General features: G+C 43.7%; 1 protein-coding gene across 1 annotated transcript; it reads left to right on the forward strand.

Moving 5' to 3' along the window:
• Nucleotides 1-5,034: 5,034 nt before the first annotated feature.
• LOC116395105 (pituitary tumor-transforming gene 1 protein-interacting protein) lies at nucleotides 5,035-22,067 on the forward strand. Its single transcript, XM_031868684.1, has 7 exons — nucleotides 5,035-5,305; nucleotides 5,536-5,582; nucleotides 6,382-6,490; nucleotides 9,308-9,416; nucleotides 10,588-10,653; nucleotides 14,268-14,314; nucleotides 21,688-22,067. Exons 1-7 carry the CDS (start codon nucleotides 5,185-5,187, stop codon nucleotides 21,735-21,737), a joined length of 549 nt encoding a protein of 182 aa, XP_031724544.1. The 5' UTR covers nucleotides 5,035-5,184; the 3' UTR covers nucleotides 21,738-22,067.
• The last annotated feature ends 1,593 nt before the right edge of the window (nucleotides 22,068-23,660 follow it).

Here is a 23,660-nt window from a genome sequence, read left to right on the forward strand (position 1 = left end):
TCATACGAGTTTTCCAAATCTGACTCAAGCACACCTTGTAACTGCACAAACTGTAAATCAAACTACTACAACAAGACTACTTGTTCATTAGCTGGTGAGCGTTTCTGAGATTCATAATGCAGATATCCTGCCGTTCACCATTACCATGCCAATAATATCTAAAGAAAAGGAGTAAAAGTTGTTGACACATTAAATCAGCAAACATAATTTGCATCACACTGCGGTGAATCAGATATTTAAGGCAGGGTTGGTGATGTTTAGAAGCAAGCAAGAGTATGTTAGATTAAAAAAATGATCTAACCTAAAGATCCAGCCTGCTGTTGCCAACTCTTTTCCAATGAAAGTAGCTAGCAGCACTTGCTACAAAAATTTAATGTAATTATTGTGACTGCGGCTTAGTGGTAGAGCAGGGTCCTCCTTCAATCAGATGATCGGCAGTTCGATTCCCGACTCTGCTAGTCCATGTCGATGTGTCCTTGGGCAAAACACTTAAATTCCATAGCTGTGCCTACAGTGTGTGGATGTTGTATGAATGTTAGATAGTCCTGATGGGCAGGTGGCACCTTGCATGGTAGCCATCAGTGAGTGAATGGGTGAATGAAAATTTGAAATCAAAGAAGATTGCCAACCCCGCCTTTGATTATATATATTATTTGGATTCATGTAAGTTTTATTTGATTTGACTTTGGTGACTATTGTTTAACCCCTGCGGAGAAAGCAGACTATTTATACCTGAATAGACTTTGGCGACATCACGTAATTCCCTGCATAACTCAATTCAACTTCAACCTGACTTTTTACATATTCACTCCACCATTTTACTTGAGTGCTCTGCATGTACATGTTATGCAATATATTGGACTTTTGAAAACAATGAAGCCAATGTCCATGACATGTGCTCTACTGTCTGCTAACAATCCCACAATGCAATGTGTTGCATTTTATAGATGTGAGAATTACAGTCGTGTGACAGTAAGTGTCCAAAATCTCAATGTACTGCTCAGCCATGAGTTGAACGAGGAAGTGATTTTGGACACAGCTTAGAGGTCTAACTAGCTTTGCGTGAGGCCATTGCATGGTTCACATACTGTAGTGTACGGTGTGGAGATATTTTATATCTCATGATAGGATTGATAACATTGTATGTAATACTATAGCAATTTATTAGTATATATGTCCTCTTTGTTGTAAAATTACACGCACACACTATTCACAGATGAGTTCTGTGTAACTGGACACACTTCGTTGAACAGGTGTAGGTGATTAAACCAGTGGAGTCAGCTCTGATCTAAATAGGGACCATTATGTCCTACATGCCTGTGTTCTGACCATCTCCATATATGGACCTATGTCTGGCATACCTTTGCCTCAGCATTTCTCCCTGAACGAATAAATAACTGACCTCCAGGTTCGGACCTAAGTTTAAACTGGCTAACATACATGTATGGGCAGACTGCTCTGTGTTGTACGTTCCCACACTCGCTCCGTCATTCAGACCATCAGCCCTTATTATCTCCCAGTGATCAGCCTCTCAAATGAGCGGCAGAGAAAGAAAAAAGGGCCTGAGGAGACGACAATAACGAGCGATTAGGACCATTAAAACATGACTCAGCTGTTGGAAAAGCTGTCACGTCAACTCTGCGGAAGTTGAACTTTTCTCACCCAATACAGCAAAGCTGACTGATGCTGCACATTTGAAAATCAAATAGAGGCGCGCGGTCAAGTGAGCAGCCTCAGTCAACGATCAAGATGGAGAGGTAGCGATTAGAGGGCGCAGTGGAAATTTTCAGATATTGCTTTTTGGAGGCAGATGTCGAATTAGATGCTTTCAAAGCTGATAACCAATCATGTGTGCCAGACACAAGGCAGTAGATGACAGAGTTCTTTCCACAACATGTTGTTGGGCTTTAACAAAAAAGATTCACATTATGATGAAGATGCCAAAATGAAATAAACATCATTCATCGTGTAACAATATCCTTCAATTTAAGCAACTGATGGACCGAAAAGGCTGTCAATTGATATTCTGTTATATTTGCACGGGCGTAAATGAAGACATTGCAGGCAGTCTGGTTGCAGTGGAGCCCATGGCCCTAGAGAGAGCAGAGCCCGTCACAATACAGCTGCAGGAAGGAGTCCTAAAACCGAGCCCTGGAGTCCAGTTCTCTCGTTTTGAAGTCAATAGGTTTTTCAAATGGGTTTCTGGTTAGATGCCTGAAATAAGGTCTGCGGTTAACACAAGCTTAAGAGATTTCAACATTTTGTTCTATGAGCGAACGTGGTGACGTGAAGTGATGTGACCGTGGTGTAGTTTGTTTATAGCTAACGTTAGCTTTATACTTCTGCTGATTGTATTGACGCTTCAAAACTCATACAAGTGGTGTTCATTTGTGAAGATGATCTTGCTGAACAAAACTTGTAAGTATAGCATAAACATTTGTTTGCCACAGAGATTATTTTCTGCAAAAATCCAAAATCCAACAGAAAAATCTCATTGGCTTTTTGTGGAGGGAACCAGTGTGATGCTAACTTCTGGGTGACAAAAACACGTCATCGCAGATCCCTCATGTGCACTAGGACCCATTGTAACTACCATACGTAGCATTATTAATAACATAATTAACTAAAGGGTACTAAATGTTGGACTTACATTCATCATACATACATACATACATCATAAGCAAAACTTCGAATTAATGTCAATGTTTCTCTTTCTCTGTTGGAAGTGAAAATGTGTCAATGTTATAGCAAGTGCATGAGAGGTTTCTTTCAAAATAACTTCAGCTGACTGAGAGGTGAAAGTAAACAGTATACTCCTGCATAAAATGTTACAAAATGAAAAAAAGCCAAAACTGTTGATGCGTTGGGCAATTTTCACCACCCACTGCAGTGACTTCTGGTCCGGGAACAGGGCAGTTGACAAAGACTAGTGAGATGCAGTTGCCAAGGATGCTCTCAATGTGCAGCGGTGGAAGTTCACCAGACTCAGAGGAGACGGATGGACTTTCTCCAGTCTCCTCAGGAAGAAGGGTGTATTGATCAGGGTTGAAGTGTTGAAGGTCCAAGAGAGGTCCTTGGAGATGTGGACTATCTGTGTGTTTTATCTAATTTTTATTTCCATGTTATTCTATTGTGTTCAATTTTCCATCAAATTAAGTTGTATGACAATGATCATTTTATTAATTATTACTGTTATTATTGTTGATATTATTATATTATTATAACGTTTGTTTCTGGGGTGTTTTATGGCAATCCATCTTGCAGCTGCCAGGACAATTCACCCAAAACAAACAAACAAGTCAACCTGATTATTATGAGGCTGATATTTCAGTCTGGGCCAATGTGGTAGACTAAGTGTGGCATAAAAGAATCTACTTGCCTCCTCATTTTTCAATCAAATTGATTCTGTAAACACATTTTGGGCCTGGGGCTTTTAGAGCTGAAGGTGTGATAGGTGTTTTGGGGAGTCTAACTGGAAGTGAGCCATTTACAAATGAGCCTAAATCCCTGACGGGTACAGCGTAGGGGCAACTTACAGCCTCAGAGTACCAATAAAATCCAACACTAAAACTGTCTGGCAAAGGCAATTGCCTGTTTGTTAACTTTTCATTTAACCGCTGAGATTTCCACAGTTGCTATTGGCATGCCAGTTTATGTTAACTGGACAATGTTAGGACATTTCATTTCCTTTAAGTACTCTATTTTACTCACTACTGTCTCTCAGACCGTTGTAGAACTCTATCATTTGGATGTGGTCCACACTGAACGACAAATGAGATACAAATGGGTTTGTTGCATTATAGTTTGGTGTGACTGAATATTGAACTGATCTTGGATGCCTCGACGCATACTTTTATGTTGATAGATAAACAAGCAACTGTCACACTTCTGTCTCTTCTCCTTTAATGTCTTCTCTTCCTCTCCATGTGTCCTCCAAATGACATTCCTTTTGTAGACAAGCGGTAATGAGGATGGAAGACAAAGACAAACAGAACACGCTCTGTGTTAAAGCATGTTCAGTCTCAGACTCTCAGGGTTTTTGAATCAGGTCCATATTTCACCACCACCAGTGCATGAAATGTGTGACTGCACACTTTACAATGTGTAAAGTGAAATACACTACAGTACCCATTACACATGCAGGCATTATTTACATTAAGTGGTAGAGAACACAGATTCTGTCAAACAGCCAATCAACAGACAGACAGATGCAGTCATCACAAGGATTCCTGTAGATCCTGCTGAGCAGAGAGTCAGAGCGTGTGTGGCATTACACTGCCACCTACTGATTACACAAGGGGCCTAAAAGCTTTTCACTTCAGTCTACTCTGCATTAAAATCCCATGGAGTGATTTGGTTGCTGATGCCATATCAGAAAGAAAAGCCAGCCTGTGGCAAGGAAACAGACCAGACTCACACTCAGAAAGCGTCACATTTTGTTTTCTCTCAAACATAGTTTCCTCTCTGATGGACCACAAGGTTCAAAACCAACAATGTCACCATACCACGTCAAATTCATCAAAAATGTGCCATGACAAAGTTAATTATTTAAAACTGTGATAAAACGGTGACTGTCTAAATAACCGAGTAAATGCAATTAATGCATGTATATACTAAACATAGAGTAAAGGGAAAAGAGGACATGTTGGCTGTTCTTTTCTTTCTTTTCTTTTTATTCTTTGTTTGTTTTCCATGAAGCTTCTGGTATTTTACAATAGCCCATAACATTGACATCTGTATTTAATGTTTATGTAACGTGGGTTTACTAACGTTCTGTAAAACCACATTAAGGTCTCACAGCCACTTCCGATGAAAATATGGTTCAAAACAATATTTAATAAAATTAATAAATCAGAAAACATGTTTTGGTATTAGAAATTCTTAAAAAACTAAATTGTATCTAGAACCCAAATGAGTAAGCAAAAGTTATATAATTCAACTTTTAGCTGCATTTTAATATGAAACAGTTTGTATTTTTTGTTAGATGCATAAACTCCTCCCGCCCGGGCTGTCAAGAATCCCCAAACGCGCTAACCTTAGATAACCAGGAAGTGACAGCAGCAGTAGAATCCAGGCTAAACAGAAACAACTGCGTTTATCAAAGGGAAGCGGCTACTCTAGACAGGCGGACATTGTGTATTTATAGACGCAGTTAAGCTTCAAAGTTCTTCTTTTGTTTTCACAATGTCTCCTTTCAAAAAGGAGAGATTGAGAACATTGACCACTTCGGTGTTTCTTGGTGCCGTCGTGCTGTGCGTTAGCTTTGTCAGCCAGGGGGAAAGCCAAACAACTCCACCGCCAACTCGTAAGTTGAATTGTTGTTTGAAAAGTAGTTGAGTCGTTTTTAAAGTTGACAAAGTTGACAAGGGTGACATTCCACCGTATAGCGTCATGTATATAAGTACCGTTAGTTTACTACGTTAGAAACCAGTGAAATGGTGTTTGTTTAGTGAATACGTCACTGTTATCGTGGCTTTTCTATATTTAACATTGCTTTCGGGTTAGCTAACCTCACGTTTCTGTTTCTCTCTTCAGCCTGCGCTGCTTACAAGAGCTGTGACAAGTGTGCTCCAAATGCAAAGGTACGGTGTTAGGTAGGAGTAGTTTGAAAGACGGGACTAGACTTTGCCCGAGCTTATCAAACTGCTGTCATAAATCATACGTTTATGCTCCATTGTTTGTCTGCACATGAAGCGGCCTACTTCACCTCCCAGACATGACTTAACATCATCCCGTCCTCTGTAGTCACAGTACAACAGCGAGTTAGTTCTGGTCCATGTACTACCACCAAATCCACCATCACAATGCACCAGAGTGGGCCCCTCAAATCTGGGTGACTTTGTTTAGTTTAATTTTTATTTAATGCAAGTACTGCTTATTTTAGTTGTTATACAGCTAGTTCACCATGTATTCCAGTGGTACATTTGCCAAATTTCGATGGAGTTTGGTGTGACAGCTTTTACATGGTAATTACATATGTTGAGGACATATCTTCATGAAAAAGCCTGTTGATGTTGCTGTGAACACACAGAGCATATCTTCATTATGGCTTCATCTTCTGATTACCCTCTTGTTTAATACATTTCTGGAAATGCTCGTCAACATGTCCTGAAGCCCAAGTTGCCATCTTCAAATTGCTTCTTTTGTCCGACCAATCGTCCCAAATGTTCACTTTACTATCACGTTAAACAAAGTACCAACGAAGCATGGATGAGAAGCAGGAACCAGGGCATGTTTGGCATTTTAATTGATTAACTTATTTGCTGTTGATTGATTAAATCGACCAATCGTCGCAGCTCTAGGTTTGCATATCAAATAGACAGTTTGAGGTATTAATAGAAGCGGGTGCAGAGGGTTGATCTTGGTGTTTTGTCTTCACAGTGTCTGTGGTGCTTCACCACCAACAACTGCACAGAATACCCAGTGAGCTGGTTGCTGCCTCCGGCCTCCGTGTGCCAGCTGTCCCAGGCCCGTTGGGGAGTGTGTTGGTGTGAGTGCTTCAGTCTTCTTTAAATGTGGAATGTGGTGACTATGTCTGCTCTTCTCTTTTATCTGTACATTTTCAATACTGCGATCAATTCTCCCACTGGTAACGCAGAGGGGCGTTTGTCAAAATATACATCTTTAGGTATCAAACCTGTATAGAATATATGCAGCATAACAAAGGTTTCCATAGAAATAAAAACTATGCAACTAAAAATAGTCATTGTTGTCACATGCCTGTGTACAGGTGGATGTCCTAAAATGATCTAGCTTTACATTACATTACAGACATTTAGCAGACGCTTTTATCCAAAGCGACTTACAATAAGTGTATTCAACATAGGTATTCAAGAGAACTAGTCACCAGAAGTCATAAGTGCATCTCCTTTTTTAAACAAGCACCTGAGAGCATAAACCAGAGCCAACGTACAGAAACAAACTAGTACGAATACAATAAGTGCAACAAACTAGTACGAATACAATAAGTGCTAAGTGGAAGGCTCAGGGTAGTACTTCTTGAAGAGGTGAGTTTTCAGCCTGATGGGCAGCGACTCTGCTGTCCTGACATCAGTGGGGAGTTCATTCCACCACTGTGGGGCCAGGACAGAAAACAGCCGCGACCGGGTTGATCGGCCGCAGGGACCTCTGAGCGACGGGGCAACCAATCGCTTTGGTACTATTGACATTCTGAACTTACACTGTGGCTCGTCAGAGTGAGAGAACTTGTTTGTCAAAGTTCTCCCAGAACACAGCCCATTACAGAGCTGGAGAGATGAAACACATGGTATCATGTATGACCCTCACACTCAACAGGGAAATCCACATTTCATGCATATATGAAGTGAGAATTTTTCTTTTTTTAAATATGACTTATTTTTGATATGGCATGACCCCCCCCCCCCAGTCAGGATCAGGGAGTGCACTGGGGGTTCAGAACATAGTTCAATGGAATGACGAAGATGTAACCAGGGCTTCACAATCACTGCTGTTCTCTATCATTCCCACCGGGGTTGTGTCTGCCTTATTTCAATGATTGGAGCAGACTCACCACTATGTTCACTACTACACCTCGTTGGCTGGAGAACGAGCACATGCCCGGAGCCTCCAGTGGAGAGGAGCTAAACTAGATGACCTGTGTACTGGTTTAATACCGTGCTTCCTGTGGAACTGAAGAGAAGGACTGGTCCGGCTATGAAGACATTTAGTAGTCTAGCTGAGTTTTCAGTCACACTGTAGTAGGGTGAAGAGTTGTGGCCACATATACAAACAACTCAAAAGTTGTCAAATTGGTTGATAATAATGCCGTGGGCTTAGATGCATATCCCTATAGGCATTCATGTAATGAAGCTTTTTTTTTTTCTAAATAATAATATGATGCGTTCATCACTTCAACAGGAGTGGATAGCAGACTATATGAATGTGCTCTAAGGTACTGTAGTTGTACGAAATGTTGATGTTGAGCACAAAGGAGCCACAGTGCCTTACAGAATGAGGAAGCCTGTGGTAACCTCTGCTGCTAGTAGGGCTGCACAATTAATCGAATTTTAATCGCGATCACGATTTTGGCTGCCACGATTAAATAAGCATGATCGTCAGCGATATTGACGTTTAAAATGCGTGCTCTGCTACATATCAAATCAAGCTCTTCCTCAACTAACAGTCAGCCGACCACCAGGAGGCGAACGAGTTGGGAGGTGTCATGTGCGCACCCTGCAGCGGCACCCTCAAAGAAAGTTCTGTCTGCAGTCGAGTAGAAGAGTAGAGAGACAGACAACAGAACAGAACAGACGGTCACGGGTGTCGTGTGAAAGGTAAATCTAATGTCAGGAGCAGAAGGTGAGGAGCTAGCCCCTTGAAAAGGATCATCATCCGTTGTCTGGAAGTTTTTTGGATTTAGGCCAAGTGATGTTAACCAGGAACAAATCATATGCACAGAGTGCGTTAGAGTTGTGTCTGCGCCGCATAGCAATACAACTAACTTGTTCAACCACCTGAAAAATCACCACAAACCACAGTATGATGAATGCATTAAGGCCAAAGCTAACGTTACCTCACTGAATCTCCGTCCATGTCCAACGTTAACCCAGAAAACAATAACGGCGACCCTGCACAGCGCGACAGCGTATCCATCCACCTCCCAAAGACACGCTGAAATAACGGATGCAATCGCATTTCATTTAGCCAAAGACATGTCCAATAAATACTGTGAGCAACAGACATATTTATTTTTAGTTAGCCCTTTATTTTGGGTAAACATTTTATTTATATTTTGCTTCAGGTGATCAGTACCGTATACGTTGTATTTTGATGCAGAGGCGTGTACATTAGCTGGAATGTAGCACAACAATGGAAGTGGAAGCAGTGTTCTTGTTCATTTAACCTTGAAAGTGCAATAAAAAGATGTCCCTAAAATTAATGAATAATCGTGATAAATAATCGTGATCTCAATATTGATCAAAATAATCGCGATTATGATTTTGGCCATAATCGTGCAGCCCTAGCTGCTAGTTCAGCTGTTTTATCTCTGAAGCTGATAAACAGGTCCAGCTGCTGCTGCTGGCTTCCTGGCTTTGACTCACAGTCTCATGTCGGACGTCTCGGTTGTGTTTTCACTGGAAACGCAGGTGGAGCGTTTAGTTTCATCATCACCATCTGGTGACTTGTAGTGTTGCCCTCAAGTCAGCAGGTGGCACCGCTTCCAAACAAGTGGAGTTTATATCCTCATTCAAAGGAAAGAGGAACCCACAGTTCTCGGTTTCATTCATAATAAATCCCATTGTTGTCAAGAATATGAATATGAGTGATGTCTCCTTGTGTGATTCAGTGAACTTTGAAGGCCTGATCATTGCCATGGCTGTCCTGGGTGGAACCATCCTCATCAGCATTACTGCCTGCTGCTGCTGCTGCTGCTGCTGTAAGAAGCGTAGCTCAAGGTAACGTTGAATCACAGTCAGCTGTGACATATGTTCTTTTGAGTGGATCAAGTTTTAGAGAGATTCTACCTTCCTCTGTAGAGTTTATTATCAATAATTCAGTGCATTTATATCTATGTATTTATTTGTTACATTTACAAAGTTAGGAAAAGCAATGTTAATGTCAGGCCTGATGTTTCTTTCCACATAAAGAATGATCCCAGTCAGGTCCACACAGTGGGCATACAGCCTGTTCATTATTATTAATGAACACTGGTGTCAGGTCCACACAGTGGGCATACAGCCTGTTCATTATTATTAATGAACACTGGTGTCAGGTTGCTACTCGGTATTGGTGCAGAGCCCAGCTATCAGGACTGAAACATCACATTTGTGCATCTTTATTCTTTTTATGTCTAAGGTTTCATGTTTTCATACAAAAATAGCTTTACAGACACATTCTGTAGTCTGGATGCTCTCTACAGTGCTCATTGAAAGGGTTTCAAATTGTAGCACACCAGTCATCTTAAATGAAATAATATCGTTTCCCAGCAGCTGCTGGTCCTCTGTAATTGCTCTGTGGCCAAAAAGTGTTCAGTGCAGTGAACGTCCCGTGAATCTGGGCTACATGCACTCTCCACTGTTGCTCTTGTAGCCTCATCATTTTAGCTGCCTTGACAAGACGTGTGTGTGTGCGCGTGTGCGTGTGTGTGTGCATGTGTGTGTGTGTGTGTGTGTGTGGCTTAAATTAAATGAAACTGTCATGTCAGTCAATCACACACTGACAGTCCTGTGGGTGTAGGAGTCTCGTTCACGTCGATCATCTGACAGAGGAACACACACAGAGTGCCCGTTTAAATGGACCCTGTAGTTACATTTCCGAGAGGCACTTTGTTTTTCTCCCCTCCTGATTGCTCAGCTTCAGTTAAATGAGGCAGTTCCGTTATCAAAGGTGACGCACATTTGTTTCCGTAGCAAAAGCTCTCGCTTTACTTTTGAACATCAAGTTCCTCTTTGCTTCTCCAGCTGCAGACAAAAGCATGAACAGAATACAAACCACGCTTCAGAGAATTTGATTCACTGTAACTTTTATGTTGTTGAGCTTTGTGGAAAGAACCTCCCTCAAGCAAATGAGGCAATTGGTAGACGTATGTAATGAGTGGTGTGCTCTGTTCATGTCTTTATGTCTCAGGCCTGACAGAGATGAGGAGAGGTTTGTCAGGAAGAGAGAGGAGATCAAACAGCGCGCTGACGAACGGTAAGAACTCCAGTAAAAACAATAACATGTTGATTTAAATAACGGCTTCACGTGATTTCATTCTCTGCGTTCAATAATTCATCAAGTGAAAGCAATGTTTGAAGGTCTTTGTGTTTTTTATTGTCATAACTAATGCTGTGTCGCTCCCCTCTGGTTCAAGTAATAACTACATATAGGGCGAGTTATCCAAACTCTATCTAACTATAATATGGTCAGCTGCCATTTGCTCCCAATAGATGTCCTGACCTACACATCATATTCTACAGCCTTCATTCGGTACACATCCACGCAAACATCGCACCAGAATCATTTTTATATGTTTTACATGAAAATGACAACAACCATGTCAAAACTATTGGAGATGCACCGATTGCAGTTTGTTTTCTATAGTGACAGCAAGGCTCCAGACTAACTTATTCACCACCATCTATAGATTTAAAAACACACAGTTCAAATGTTCATTGTTTAAGAAACCTGTAAAAGCTGTATTATAAACCGCTTCGAGCTAGCTGTAGGAAGTTAAACAGGTCATAATTCAGATGAATTATCACCTGAATTATGATAAATAATATCTATTTATGTTTCTGTGAAAACATCTTCAAGTTGTTTCGCCAAAAACTACATTTGCAACATCAGTCACAATAAACAACAATTAGATATTTCTTCTATCTACAAGATGTAAACGTTGTAGGGCTGGTAGATATGACTATGACTGATATCACAATGTTAGCAGGACATTATTCTGATATGTCTAGTCTGTATGTATGTAATAAAAAATAGCAAAATCACATTTAAAGTAAACTTTTATTCATTACATTAGCGAAACTTCACTTGAATAAAACAAACACTTAATAACTCATTTAGTTACTTATGAAATTTGGACAACCATAACATAATATGATCACTGTAGCTCCATTGTTTCTGTAGCTCCATCTATACTTTGACATGATGGACAGTCTTTATTGTAATGCTTGTAGCTAAATGGATAAAAGTCCACTGAACAGATGTCCCTGGGTTCTCTTAGTTCTGAGTGAAAGCATACATTGAGTCCTTCTTTTGAGCACCGCTGTGGAGTGTTAGAGCGGCAACCATCAATCAATTAGCTGTCAACTGTTGCATTAATCACCAACCTTTGAGATAATCCATTCATCAATTTCTTTAAGGAAAACCAAAATCTGTTCTCTGCTTCTTAAATAGCAATATGCTGTGGTGTCTTTACTCCTCTGTGACAGTAAACTCAATACCTTTGAATTCTGGACAAAGAAGACATCTTGGTCTTGTTTGGGGACTTTGGTTCGACCAAACAACTAATCGATTCATCTGTTGATCATTATTTGTGGAGTGGAGTGGAACTTGTCTTTGGTTCAACTCTCTTCTTCTGTTTTCTTCACATGAAAAGTTCTATTATGAGACCACAGGAAACTAAATTAAGCAAATCATTTGAATACACATTCATTCATATAATATAAATAGAATCAAACTAGCTGTGTGATCATATGAGGTTGAATGGCCCAGACTATTCTATCCTAATCCTGTTCTTTCAACACTTCGGTATCCCAGCAGGACATGCACGGGATTTCCTGCCACCGAATAGTTCATAGTCCACAACAAAAGGGCCCTGTGTGTGTGTGTGTGTGTGTGTGTGTGTGTGTGTGCGCGTGTGCGTGTGTGCGCGTGTGTGGCCCCGACAAGTCCATGTCCCAGAGGAGGCGCTCCGTGCTCCTCCACTCGCATCTCAAAACACCAATTGGATTGTCATGGCTGAGCAGCTGCTGTTGGGTAATGTGGTCATAAATAGAGCGGGCTTCATCCACCGTCAAAGAGCCAGTGTGTTAGTCTCTGAACACAGCAGCCAGCAGCCTTCCTCTTCCTGCAGCCCCATCAATGTTTCAGCCTCATCTTCCTAGTGAGTAGCTGTGCTCCCACTGCATCCGTCCTCCGAGCAGTCGTGCAGAAGGAGAGTCGGTAACTGTGGATCCTCATCATCGCTTGCAGAGCTGGGAACATCCCTGTGTGCGTGTGCGCGTGTGTGTGCGTGCGAGAGTGAGCCTGTGAGTTGAATTTTCCAACCTCCCCCTGAGCTCTTCTCTCACGTGCCACGGACTCTACTGGGTTTCCTGCAGTGAGCTTGATCAAATCTCCCAGGTCGGAGTTAGTGCAGTGACCTACATAGACGCAGTGAACAGGACATTGAGACGAGATCGGTCCCATCATGGGAGAGATGAGTGTCTCTAGACACTGCCTGGCCCACGGAGAGCCCTCATGGAGAGCCGGTCTGGAGAATCATCAATAACTCTCTCCCTGGTCACTGTGGCAGTACAGGAAAAAAGGTTGTTCCTGCTCAGTAACATCAACAATATATATTCATGTTTAACCATCATATCAACAATTGTAATCATCATTTCTCTACATTTGCTTCTGTATATTTTGAAAGCAAAAGCAGTTCTATCCTAAATATAATCACTTCATCAACATCCTGCCTCTTAAAATGGACACACAGTCCAATGTGGTGGTTCCTGCAGCATAGCTTCACACATGAAATGTCTTATTGCAGCCAGCAGTGTGTGCGCGCTTATTCAAATCCTCATTCTCACCTGCAATCACAGCTCCGCTTCCTGTGCCAGTCACTGTCATCTTACACTTACACATTCTCAAGTTTCATTAAAGTGATCTCCAGTTAGCTGTGACAGAGACCAGAGGTCAGTGATGTGGTGAAGGTGGCGCCTGGCTTGTGTCTGAGGACAGGAGGGTGACAGGTGTTCCGTGAGGTCCACCTTTGAACCTGTTCTGTTGGGTTGACATGGTGAAGTTGTGCACAGGTTGGATGAATACGGTGAGGTCCAATGAGCTCCGTGTACACAGCAAACACAGCGTGCTCCCCACACACCTTTGAGTGTGAATGGGTGCTTTCACATGTCGCATGGTTGGCTCATTTCAGTTTGGTGTGTTCACCTCTTTGGTCCGCTTCATTTAGGTTTGAGTTCAAGCCGATGTTCTAACTCCAAGCAGACTCTGGTGTGGTTGGTGGTGTGAAAGGAGAAAAGACCAGCCACACAATTTAGTGATTTTTGTGAAGTTAGTGTCATTCTCTGTGACGTATCTATGAAGGAGAGGATTTGGTTATCTCATCAGTAAATGCATTGATCTTCCCTGATACCTGCTCGTGCTGGAGTGCTTTTTCTGTCCGCGTGTCCAGAGGCATTATGTGTCCAGGTTGTCTGTCCGCTCCATTCTAGGATTTAGCACAAACGTCCACCTGGACTCAAGGATGAACTGATTAGAAGTTGGTGGTCAAAGGTCACTGTGACCTCACAAAACACGTTTCTGGCTCAAGAATTTGTATGCTAATTATGACGATTTCACACAAATGTCTACAGAACAACATGATGACGTGATGACATTTCGGACAGACATGGATGTTTGAGGACATCACTAAATTGTCCATATGACTTCCTATTCACACCTTGATTCATTCGTATGAAGTCAGTGTGAACACAAAACGGACCAGAACTAAAACCCAACCGTTAAATATTTGTTTTCTTGGGCCTGACTAGATAAATCAAACTATAGGTGTGAAAATTCAATCTTTTTCTGACCTTTTTGTTTCTCTACAGGAACGTGGAGAGAAAGGCGAGGCACGATCAGATCCGCAAGAAGTATGGTATGTATGGCTCTCCACATATCCTCATTGAACCTCTCTGATAATGGGTGGACAGACTCGGTACCGACTCTCCCTGCTCCTCTGTTCCCTTTACGTCTGCTTTGACTCGGTTTCAGATTTTCTAGGACTTTGTTATTGACTTTCATTTCTATACTCTGTGCCAGCAATGCATTATTCAGCAGTATGCGTCTTCTGTCCTCAAGCAAGGCTGCTGAGGTCACCTGTAGGCTACAGACTCCTGTCTGCTTAAACAGTGTCAGCATCATTCATCCTGCAGCGGGGTCAGGAGTCAGATGTTACAGGTCACTGAAGCAACAGACAAAGGGTTGTATCATAGCCTGAACTGTACAAGGGTTGAGTCATGAATCAAACTTTAACCATGCTATCGGATAGCTTAAAGGTTCAGAGATGAGCCACGCCCCCTTCAGTAACCACGGTTGGACGATATGAGAATAAAAAGGATCGCCCGACCCCACCAGCAGCCCTCGTCCCTTTTCCTGTTGCCTTTTCATGCGTCAGCAGGCTCATTTTGTAATCTATGTAAAAAGGTCAGGTGAGAAAGCATCCAATTAGATTCTTAGTATGTGCTCAGTTGATCTGTTTGGAAATGTACGGGACGCTTGGGAGCTGTGAGGAGCTGCTGGCTGTGTGACACTTTAACACAGGTCGGCCCTGTTTAAGAGCGAGTGAACATTAGCTGTTAGTCCCAAGACCTGAAGGAGGTCCCATTGAGTTCCATTATGATGCGTTCAAACTCTCTTCAGTAATGAGAGTTGGGCGATGTTAAATTATAACGGTATGATGTGTTCACATGTAATCTGTAAAATGTAGTTTTTGGTGATAAAGTTGAATGAATCCAGCGGTTTGAAGATGTTTTCACATGAATATAAAATAGATATTAGAGATGAATTATGAGCTGTTTAACTTCCTACCAGCTCTAAGCAGTTTATAATACATCATTCAAATTAATAATGCTAAGAATTTTTTTATCAATTAAAATACAATAGTTTATTTCGTAATCATTTGAATGTAAATCACCTCTATAAAGGAGTTAAACAAAGTGAAAGATGAGATTAGTTGATAATAATGTTAGTCCACTGGCAATAGGCCTGTTAGGAATGGACTAGAGTGAGATTAACCGAGTGTTTTATTAGATTAGACACATGTTGACAAACTGCATCATTCGCAGTTGAAAATAGGTAATAAATTGCAATGTTTGATATCGCAATAGTCAGCATATTAGCATCTTGCAAAAATGTGGGGCCCCTGGCAGCATCCTTGCAGTGAGATGGTTCAGTGTATGGACAGCATGACGGAGTGATGGATGCTGTGGTCTCCTCAGGCCTCCTGCTTTCATCAGTTTACCTCCACAGGGAGCACAGCCTGCTCTCCTTCAGCCTCACCATGGTCTCTTCTGCAGAACACAGTCCAGGGAGCTGCGTACATTCTACAACACTCGCTCGGGAAGAAAGAAGTGTGTACTTCACAGAATGTTAGATTACTCCTGTCTCTTCATGCAACAGCCAGTAACTGGCTAGCATCAACAGGAAGTGTAACATCTCATGGTCTTCAGGTTTGCTTCTAATGTGCATCTAATGACCAATGCTGGACTGTAAAAACCCAAATAGTACAAAGCCACAGTGACTTGTTTCTGTTTCAGACAACTTTGTATGAGTTGTTCACAGACCACCTCCATCACTCATTTCCTGTTAGATACTCTAAGGCAGTGATTCTCAACTGGTGGGTCACGGACCCATTTTCAAAAAAAACAAAAACTGTGCTTTTATTTTGAAGGGGATTTTTTATGCAGCGGAGTTATTCACACTCCTTAACAGTATTTGGTGTTAATGCCTTGTGATGCTAATTGACACCCGCCATTTCACAGCAGGGGTCACTAACTGGCAGACCGCGGTCCGGATCCGGACCCAGGCGACGTTGTATCTGGACCCAGGACCTAAAACGGATAGATAATTGAGAATTATTCAATTTTGACGGATCGCTTCTATTTTAACCGGCACAGCTTTTCCAGCATTTACGGTACTTGTTCAGCGGTGCAGGAAAAACACCGACCAATGCGTTGTCAATCACATCACGTGATGCAGCTCAGCCAATCAAATATGGGCATTCTGACAAGTTTCCTGACTCAAGTGAGATGTACACACACCGTGACACAAGGGGGAGAGACGAGGAAATAGGTAGCAGAGCAGGGCTACTATATGTGAGATGTGAAAGTCAAATCACTGGACCGTCTCCAAAAGAGAAAACTTGCCAGAGAGACCACAGACTCGTTTAGGACATGTTCAGCTCAGGTTCAAACTGCACCATCTTTTCATTAAATACATTTGAGAAGTTGAAGATGTGTGTCTTGGCTTGTCATTAAGGGGTGATGGTGGGTCAGACCAGTTGAGAACCACTGCTCTGAAGCAAACCGAGTATAAGAGAAACATTAATACTAAACATATTTGCACTCATCACTTTCCATTCCATTTCATTTCACACAGGAAAAAAAGGAATCGCATACATCCATCCATTTTCCTCCGCTTATCCGGGGTCGGGTCGCGGTGGCAACAGGCCAAGCAGGCTGACCCAGACTTCCCTCTCACCGGCAACATGTTCCAGCTCATTCTGGGGGATCCCGAGGCGTTCCCCGGCCAGCTGGGAGATGTAATCCCTCCAGCGTGTTCTGGGTCTTCCCCGGGGTCTCTTCCCAGTTGGACGTGCCTGGAAAACCTCCAGTGGGAGGCGTCCAGGAGGCATCCTAATTAGATGCCTGAACCACCTCAGCTGACTCCTTTCAGGCACTCCGTCCCCACCTGGAGGGAGCAATCCACCGGTTTCCGGCAGAGCACCATGGCCTCAGATTTGGAGGTGCTAACTCTCATCCCTGCCGCTTCACACTCGGCTGCAAACCGCCCCAGTGAATGCTGGAGGTAACGATCCGAGGAGGCTAACAGGACCACATCATCTGCAAACAGCAGAGAGGCGATCCCGAGACCCCCAAACCTGACGTTCTCCACCCCCCGGCTGCACCTAGATATCCTGTCCATGAAAGTCACGAACAGGACCGGAGACGAAGGGCAGCCCTGGCGGAGGCCAACACCCACCGGGAACGTGTCTGACTTATTTCCGAGAATGCGGACACAGCTCCTACTGCAGTCGTATAGAGACCGGATCGCCCGTTGTAATGGGTCCGGCACCCCATACTCCCGCAGCACCCCCCACAAGAACCCCCGAGGGACCCGGTCGAAAGCCTTCTCCAAGTCCACAAAGCACATGTAGACTGGTTGGGCAAACTCGCAGAACCCCTCCAGTAGTCTTGCGAGGGTAAAGAGCTGGTCCAATGTTCCACGGCCGGGACGGAATCCGCATTGCTCCTCTTGAATCTGAGGTTCGACAAACGGTCGGAGCCTCCTTTCCAGCACCCTGGCATAAGCCTTCCCCGGGAGGCTGAGTAGACTCACTCTCCGGGCACACTCTCCGGTCCCCCTTTTTGAAAATGGGAACCACCACCCCGGTCTGCCAGTCCATGGGCACTGATCCCGACCCCCATGCGACATTGAAGAGGTGTGTCAGCCAGGACAGCCCAACTATGTCCAGCGCTTTCAGCATCTCAGGGCGGATCTCATCCACCCCCGGCGCCTTGCCGCCGAGGAGCTTTTTGACTACCTCAGCGGCCTCTGCCAGGGATATGGGTGAGCCTCCCCCTAGAACTTCAGGCGTTGCCTCCTCTGCAGAGGACATGTTGGTCAGGTTTAGGAGTTCCTCAAAGTGCTCTTTCCACCGCCCGACGATGTCCCCTGTCCGGGTCAGCAGTTTCCCCCCCCCCCCTGCTGAGAACAGCCTGGGGTAAGCCCTGCTTTCCCTTCCTGAGTTGTCGGATGGTTTGCCAGAACCTCCTTGAGGCCAACCGAAAGTCCTTCTCCATGGCCTCCCTGAACTCCTCCCATGCCCGAGTTTTAGCATTCGCGACCACCGCAGCTGCAGCCCTTCTGGCCTGCCGGTACCTGTCAGCTTCTTCGGGAGACCCCTGGGCCAACCAGGCCTTGAAGGTCTCCTTCTTCAGCTTGACGGCTTCCCTCACCTCCGGTGTCCACCACCGGGTTCTCGGGTTGCCACCACGACAGGCACCGATGACCTTCCGGCCACAGCTCCTAGCGGCCGCGTCCACAATAGAGGCTTTGAACATGGTCCATTCGGATTCCATGTCCCCAACCTCCCTCGGGATGTGTGAGAAGTTCTTCCGGAGGTGGGAGTTAAAGACCTCCCGGACAGGGTCCTCCGCCAGACGTTCCCAGTTCACCCTCACTACACGTTTGGGCTTGCCGGGACTTTCCAACCGGTTCCCCTGCCATCTGATCCAACTCACCACCAGGTGGTGATCAGTTGACAGCTCTGCTCCTCTCTTCACCTGAGTGTCCAAGACATACGGCCGCAAATCAAATGATACGATTACAAAGTCGATCATTGATCTCTGGCCTAAGGTGTTCTGGTACCAGGTACACTTATGAGCCACCTTATGTTCGAACATGGTGTTCGTTATGGCCAAACCATGGCACGCACAGAAGTCCAATAACAAAACACCATTCGTGTTCAGATCGGGCAAGCCGTTCCTCCCAATCACCCCCCGCCAGGTTTCTCCGTCATTGCCCACGTGAGCGTTGAAGTCCCCCAGGAGAACTATGGAGTCGGTAGGCGGCGCCCTTTCCAAGACCCCTCCCACCGACTCCAAGAAGGACGGATACTCTGAACTGCTGTTTGGTGCATAAGCACAAACTACAGTCAGGGCCTTGCTCCCCGCAACCCGTAGGCGCATGGAGGCGACCCTCTCGTTCTCCGGGGAGAACTCCAACACAGCGGCACTCAGCCGGGGGCTCGTGAGTATCCCCACTCCCGCCTGGCGCCTCTCACCCTGGGCAACTCCGGAAAAGGACAAAGTCCAACCCCTCTCCAGGAGCTTGGTTCCAGTGTGTGTGGAGGTGAGTCCAACTATATCTAGCTGGTACCGCTCCACCTCCTGCACCAGCTCTGGCTCTTTCCCCGCTAGCGAGGTGACGTTCCACGTCCCTAGAGCTAGTCTATGCTGCCGGCGATCGGCTCGCCCAGGCCTCCCGCCTGACCCGCCGCCCGGTCTGCATTGCACCCGACCCCGATGCTTATCCCTGCGGGTGGTGGGTCCACAGGGTGGCTGCTCCATGCTGTTTATTCGGGCTGAGCCCGACCGGACCCCATGGGCGAAGGCCCGGCCACCAGATGCTCGCCAACGAGCTCCCCTCCTGGGTCTGGCTCCGGGAGGGTGCCCCAGTTTCCCTGGTCCGGGCGAGGTGACTGAAGTCCGTGGGCTGCTTTTCATTGGGATCGTTTTGAACCGCTGTTAGTCTGGGCTCTCCCCTGAGGCCTGTTTGCCTTGGGAGACCCTACCAGGGGCTAATGCCCCGGACAACATAGCTCCCAGGATCACTGAGCCACTCAAACTCCTCCACCACGTTAAGGTGGCGATTCGCGGAGGAGGAATCGCATACAATGTCTATAAAAAGTATTCACCCCCCTTGGATGTTTTCCCCTTTTGTTGCTTTTATACATGGAATCATGGTCAATATAATTTGGCTTATTTGACAAGAATTTGAAAAAAAAAAGCTTCTTTTATGTCAAAATGAAAACAGATTTTTACAAACTAATGTCACTTCTGTCACTTTCTTGTTCTGTTGACGATCAACCACAGCTTCCCACACTGTTCAGAGAGGACGTGTTCCTTCACCGTAAATCTCCCGTTGAAGAAGAGCCCGCAAGTTCTCAGTAGGTTTAGGTCCGGTGAGGAAGGGGCTGGTCAGTATTCATGAATCCAGAATCCATGAATGAAGGCTTATTACTGGCCACTGACTGTTTATTTGTACATTCTGAGTTGTTTGTTTATTATTCTCACTTTAACAGATGAAAATGAAAATGATGAAAAGTGAGATGGGAAACCTTTCGGTTTTCATTTAGTTGCATAATAATTGTGCACACATAGATATTCTCCTAAAAAAACCAAAACCTCACTCTTACTTTCTTAAATATTCAGGTTTGAGGTTTATTAACATTTTGGATTGACCGAGAGCTCTGTAGTTGTTCAATAAAATAAATCCTCAGAAACACGACTTGCCTAATAATTGTGCACACAGTGTATAAAAGCAACCAAAGGGGGTGAATACTTTTGAAAGGCTTTGTTTTTACTTGTGGTAATCACAGATGTATTCAGTGATGTACTTTCTCAGGCTGCCGCTCCTCTTCTGTACGTTATGGAGGATGTTAAATGGAAACTCAACATCAGTTTCCTTCTCATGGAGTAGTGTCCAGTCTGTGTAAGCAGCTGTGTGATGTAGGTCCGCACAATTAATGCAATATTAATCACAATCCAGCGGTTTCTTTGTATTCCCACCATTAAATGAACATGATCGAACAGAAGTATTGACATTAAAGAAAGCCAAACCTCTGATGCATATTGAATCAAGCGCCTCCTAAACTAACAGCCAGCCACCAGGGGGCGATCCAGATGTTTTGGCTTCACTTTTGGGGAGCTGTGATGCACTGTGTGTTCAGAGAGCAGACAGACTAAACTTGGCTGAAGAAGAACCTTGTTTTCTGTCTTATTCTGATGCAAAGATGTGTGAAGTAGCCAGATGATGCACAGCTGTTGATTTCATTTTGGTACAGTTAGATTTGAGTTCTTATTTGAATGCATAGATTTGTACATTAGCAAGAAAGAATCAGTGCTCTGAAATTAATTGTTGATCTCAATATTGATTGAAGTCTGAGATGAGGTCGTGAGGGTAGTAATGCATTGACATTCAGGGAAAGCATGCCTTAAACACGGGGTGTGGCACATGGAAGAGGAGGGCAGTAGTTCTTAGGAAAAGCCAGCTACTGAGTTGCATTCTGGGATCTAGTGTTTATGAAGCTTAATCCAACTAAGAGTCAAGAAACCACGGTCCTTGCTGCTTTTGTTGACATTTGTGTCTTGTTGTGTTTTAAATCCCTTAATGTGTCTGAGGTGCCATACTAAATCACGTGAGGACCACTTTCATGCTCGTTTACATCTTTGGGGATTGTTGAAAAGTCATTTTGGGAAATGGAGAAAAAGTAGAAAGACGAGGCCGATGGAGGAAAAGATTGGATTGGCTTAATTCAAGCATTTCAGCAATGCACTGAACGTCAGATTTGTATCGTTATAAAAACATCCATGGTGGAGTTTCCACTTAACTTAAAGAAATGTGTGTCCTTGGACTGATGTGGTCTACCGCTGAGATCCACGGAGGAAGTAGAACGTGTAAGCAGAGGAACACAGCATCATGTCCTCTGATCCAGCGCAAACTTGTGTGTTTTCTCCCTGTGTGCAGGTCTGATGAGTGACTCGGACCACCCGTACAGCAAGTTTGAGAACGAGTAGAGCAGCTGCACTGGACCCGTTCCACCAGCACCATGTGGAGCTGGCCTTTGGTAGCTGGAGTGGTGCACATTTCTCACTGCTGGGCCCTCGTTCACAGTGACACGACTCAGACACAAACCACCATCTTACTCTTTTCAAACAATAACTTCAAAAAGTCCTGTCAAGATCCTGCAGAGTTCTTCTGTCTTCTGAAATTTCCTCATGAGTTTTCTCTTTTTAAATATTGTAGTTTCATATCGGTCTTTGCACTTTGTATATACAGTATTGATTTATGAAAATGATTGTACCGCAGATGAGATCTGAGTCAATAAATTCCTTCTTTTAAACAATGAGGTTTGTTCATGTATTCTGATGAATGGTGTTTTCTGCTCTGACTGTTTGCAGGGTTTAAAGATGCTGTCACCTACACGGAATATGTTTAACTCCGCTACATGTATTTCACAGCTCCAGATCCTAGCTACCTCACAGATTTTTATTCTGCACACAGACGTTATCATCGGACTATGAAATATGATATATTGGTATGATATGATATGAGTGTGAATAGCTAAATTAGCTCCATCCCGGCCAACAGCATTAAAAAGCAGCTGTAATTAAAGTTACATGTCTGCTCAAAGAAATGGGCCCAACATGTAGAGAACATCTCTGCCACTACAAGGTCTATCTTTGTATCATGAGAAAGGTCACATTTGTGAGATTTCTGCAGCGGTGGAAGCATCCGTATGTGTTATATGTAAATGAATATGGAACGCAGCATAAATAGAAGATTTAATTTCCGTCTAACAAAACTGCATTTTAGATTTAATAGTTCCTTTGGAATGATGCAGTTGCAGCCAAAACCCTCCAGCAAACCACAGCACGTCTGAACATCACCTGTATGCTGATGCTGAGAATATGAAGCAGGGGTGTGTTAGGGCGCAAACGTGGCTCCATTTGGGTATTTGTGCCATTTAAAATGTTCTCAGGTAACCGTGAAACTCATCTCATTCACCTGTAGCTGATATAAACTCCATCTGAATATGTTTTGAAAAACCAGTCCATGGGACCTCTAGAGTCCTGCTGCTTTTGTTGGCCCACCTACTGGTTCCCCTTGCTTTTGCAAGATAATCTTCACAAGCACCACTTTGATTAAGCAAATATGCATGCATTTTGGAAGTAGAGAGCAAAATTCTTGTATTATTGTGTTACCTGTTAAAGGCTTGTACAGAGGGCGTTTTGGATATCTCTTTTTACTAATCAGAAAGTAATGTTAACATCCATGGAAATCTATTTTCTCCATGTTTTTAATAATACAATGTTGTATAAATCTGACTGAATGATATATGAACAAACCCCTCTGTCCCTTCAGACTGTAGAGGAGTGAAGCTCTAACGTTTGGTGTACCAGCTGCTGAAGTGCAGATTTATGGATCATTTAGAGAAAACGGCCTTTTGTCAAATACATCCTGAGGACACTACAGGTGAATATCGTAAACAAATAATGAACTAGATATCACCATGAAACTTCACCACTTCATTTAAGAGAATATATTTTTTGTATAACAAGTTTTGTATTAAAAAATGCACATGAGGCTTCATCGAATGACTTTTGGTGAATTTAGGAGAAATCGACAGACTTAGACTAAACAGTAAAATAAACACCCAAATGTGTATTTTTGGATGTTTTCCTTCCACTAGTCTGAAAGAAGACATTTTATGGAAGCTAAAATCAGCCCAAATCTTAAAATTCACCAGTGGATGAAAAACAATGTGTTTGCCTTAAAAAGCGGCCCACTTACTTCATCAAGACTTTTCTCCGGTTTTGGGTTCTCCGTTCACCGTGAGGCCCGAGAGAAGAACAGAGCAGACGTTTCTTCAAAGAATCCAAGGTAACACGAGGTGACTGATGGATATACAAACGGTCATATTGGGTGTGAGGTTCCTT

The sequence above is a fragment of the Anarrhichthys ocellatus genome, unplaced genomic scaffold, assembly GCF_004355925.1.
Source record: "Anarrhichthys ocellatus isolate YVR2014 unplaced genomic scaffold, GSC_Weel_1.0 scaffold43, whole genome shotgun sequence".
Classification (NCBI taxonomy): Eukaryota; Metazoa; Chordata; class Actinopteri; order Perciformes; family Anarhichadidae; genus Anarrhichthys; species Anarrhichthys ocellatus.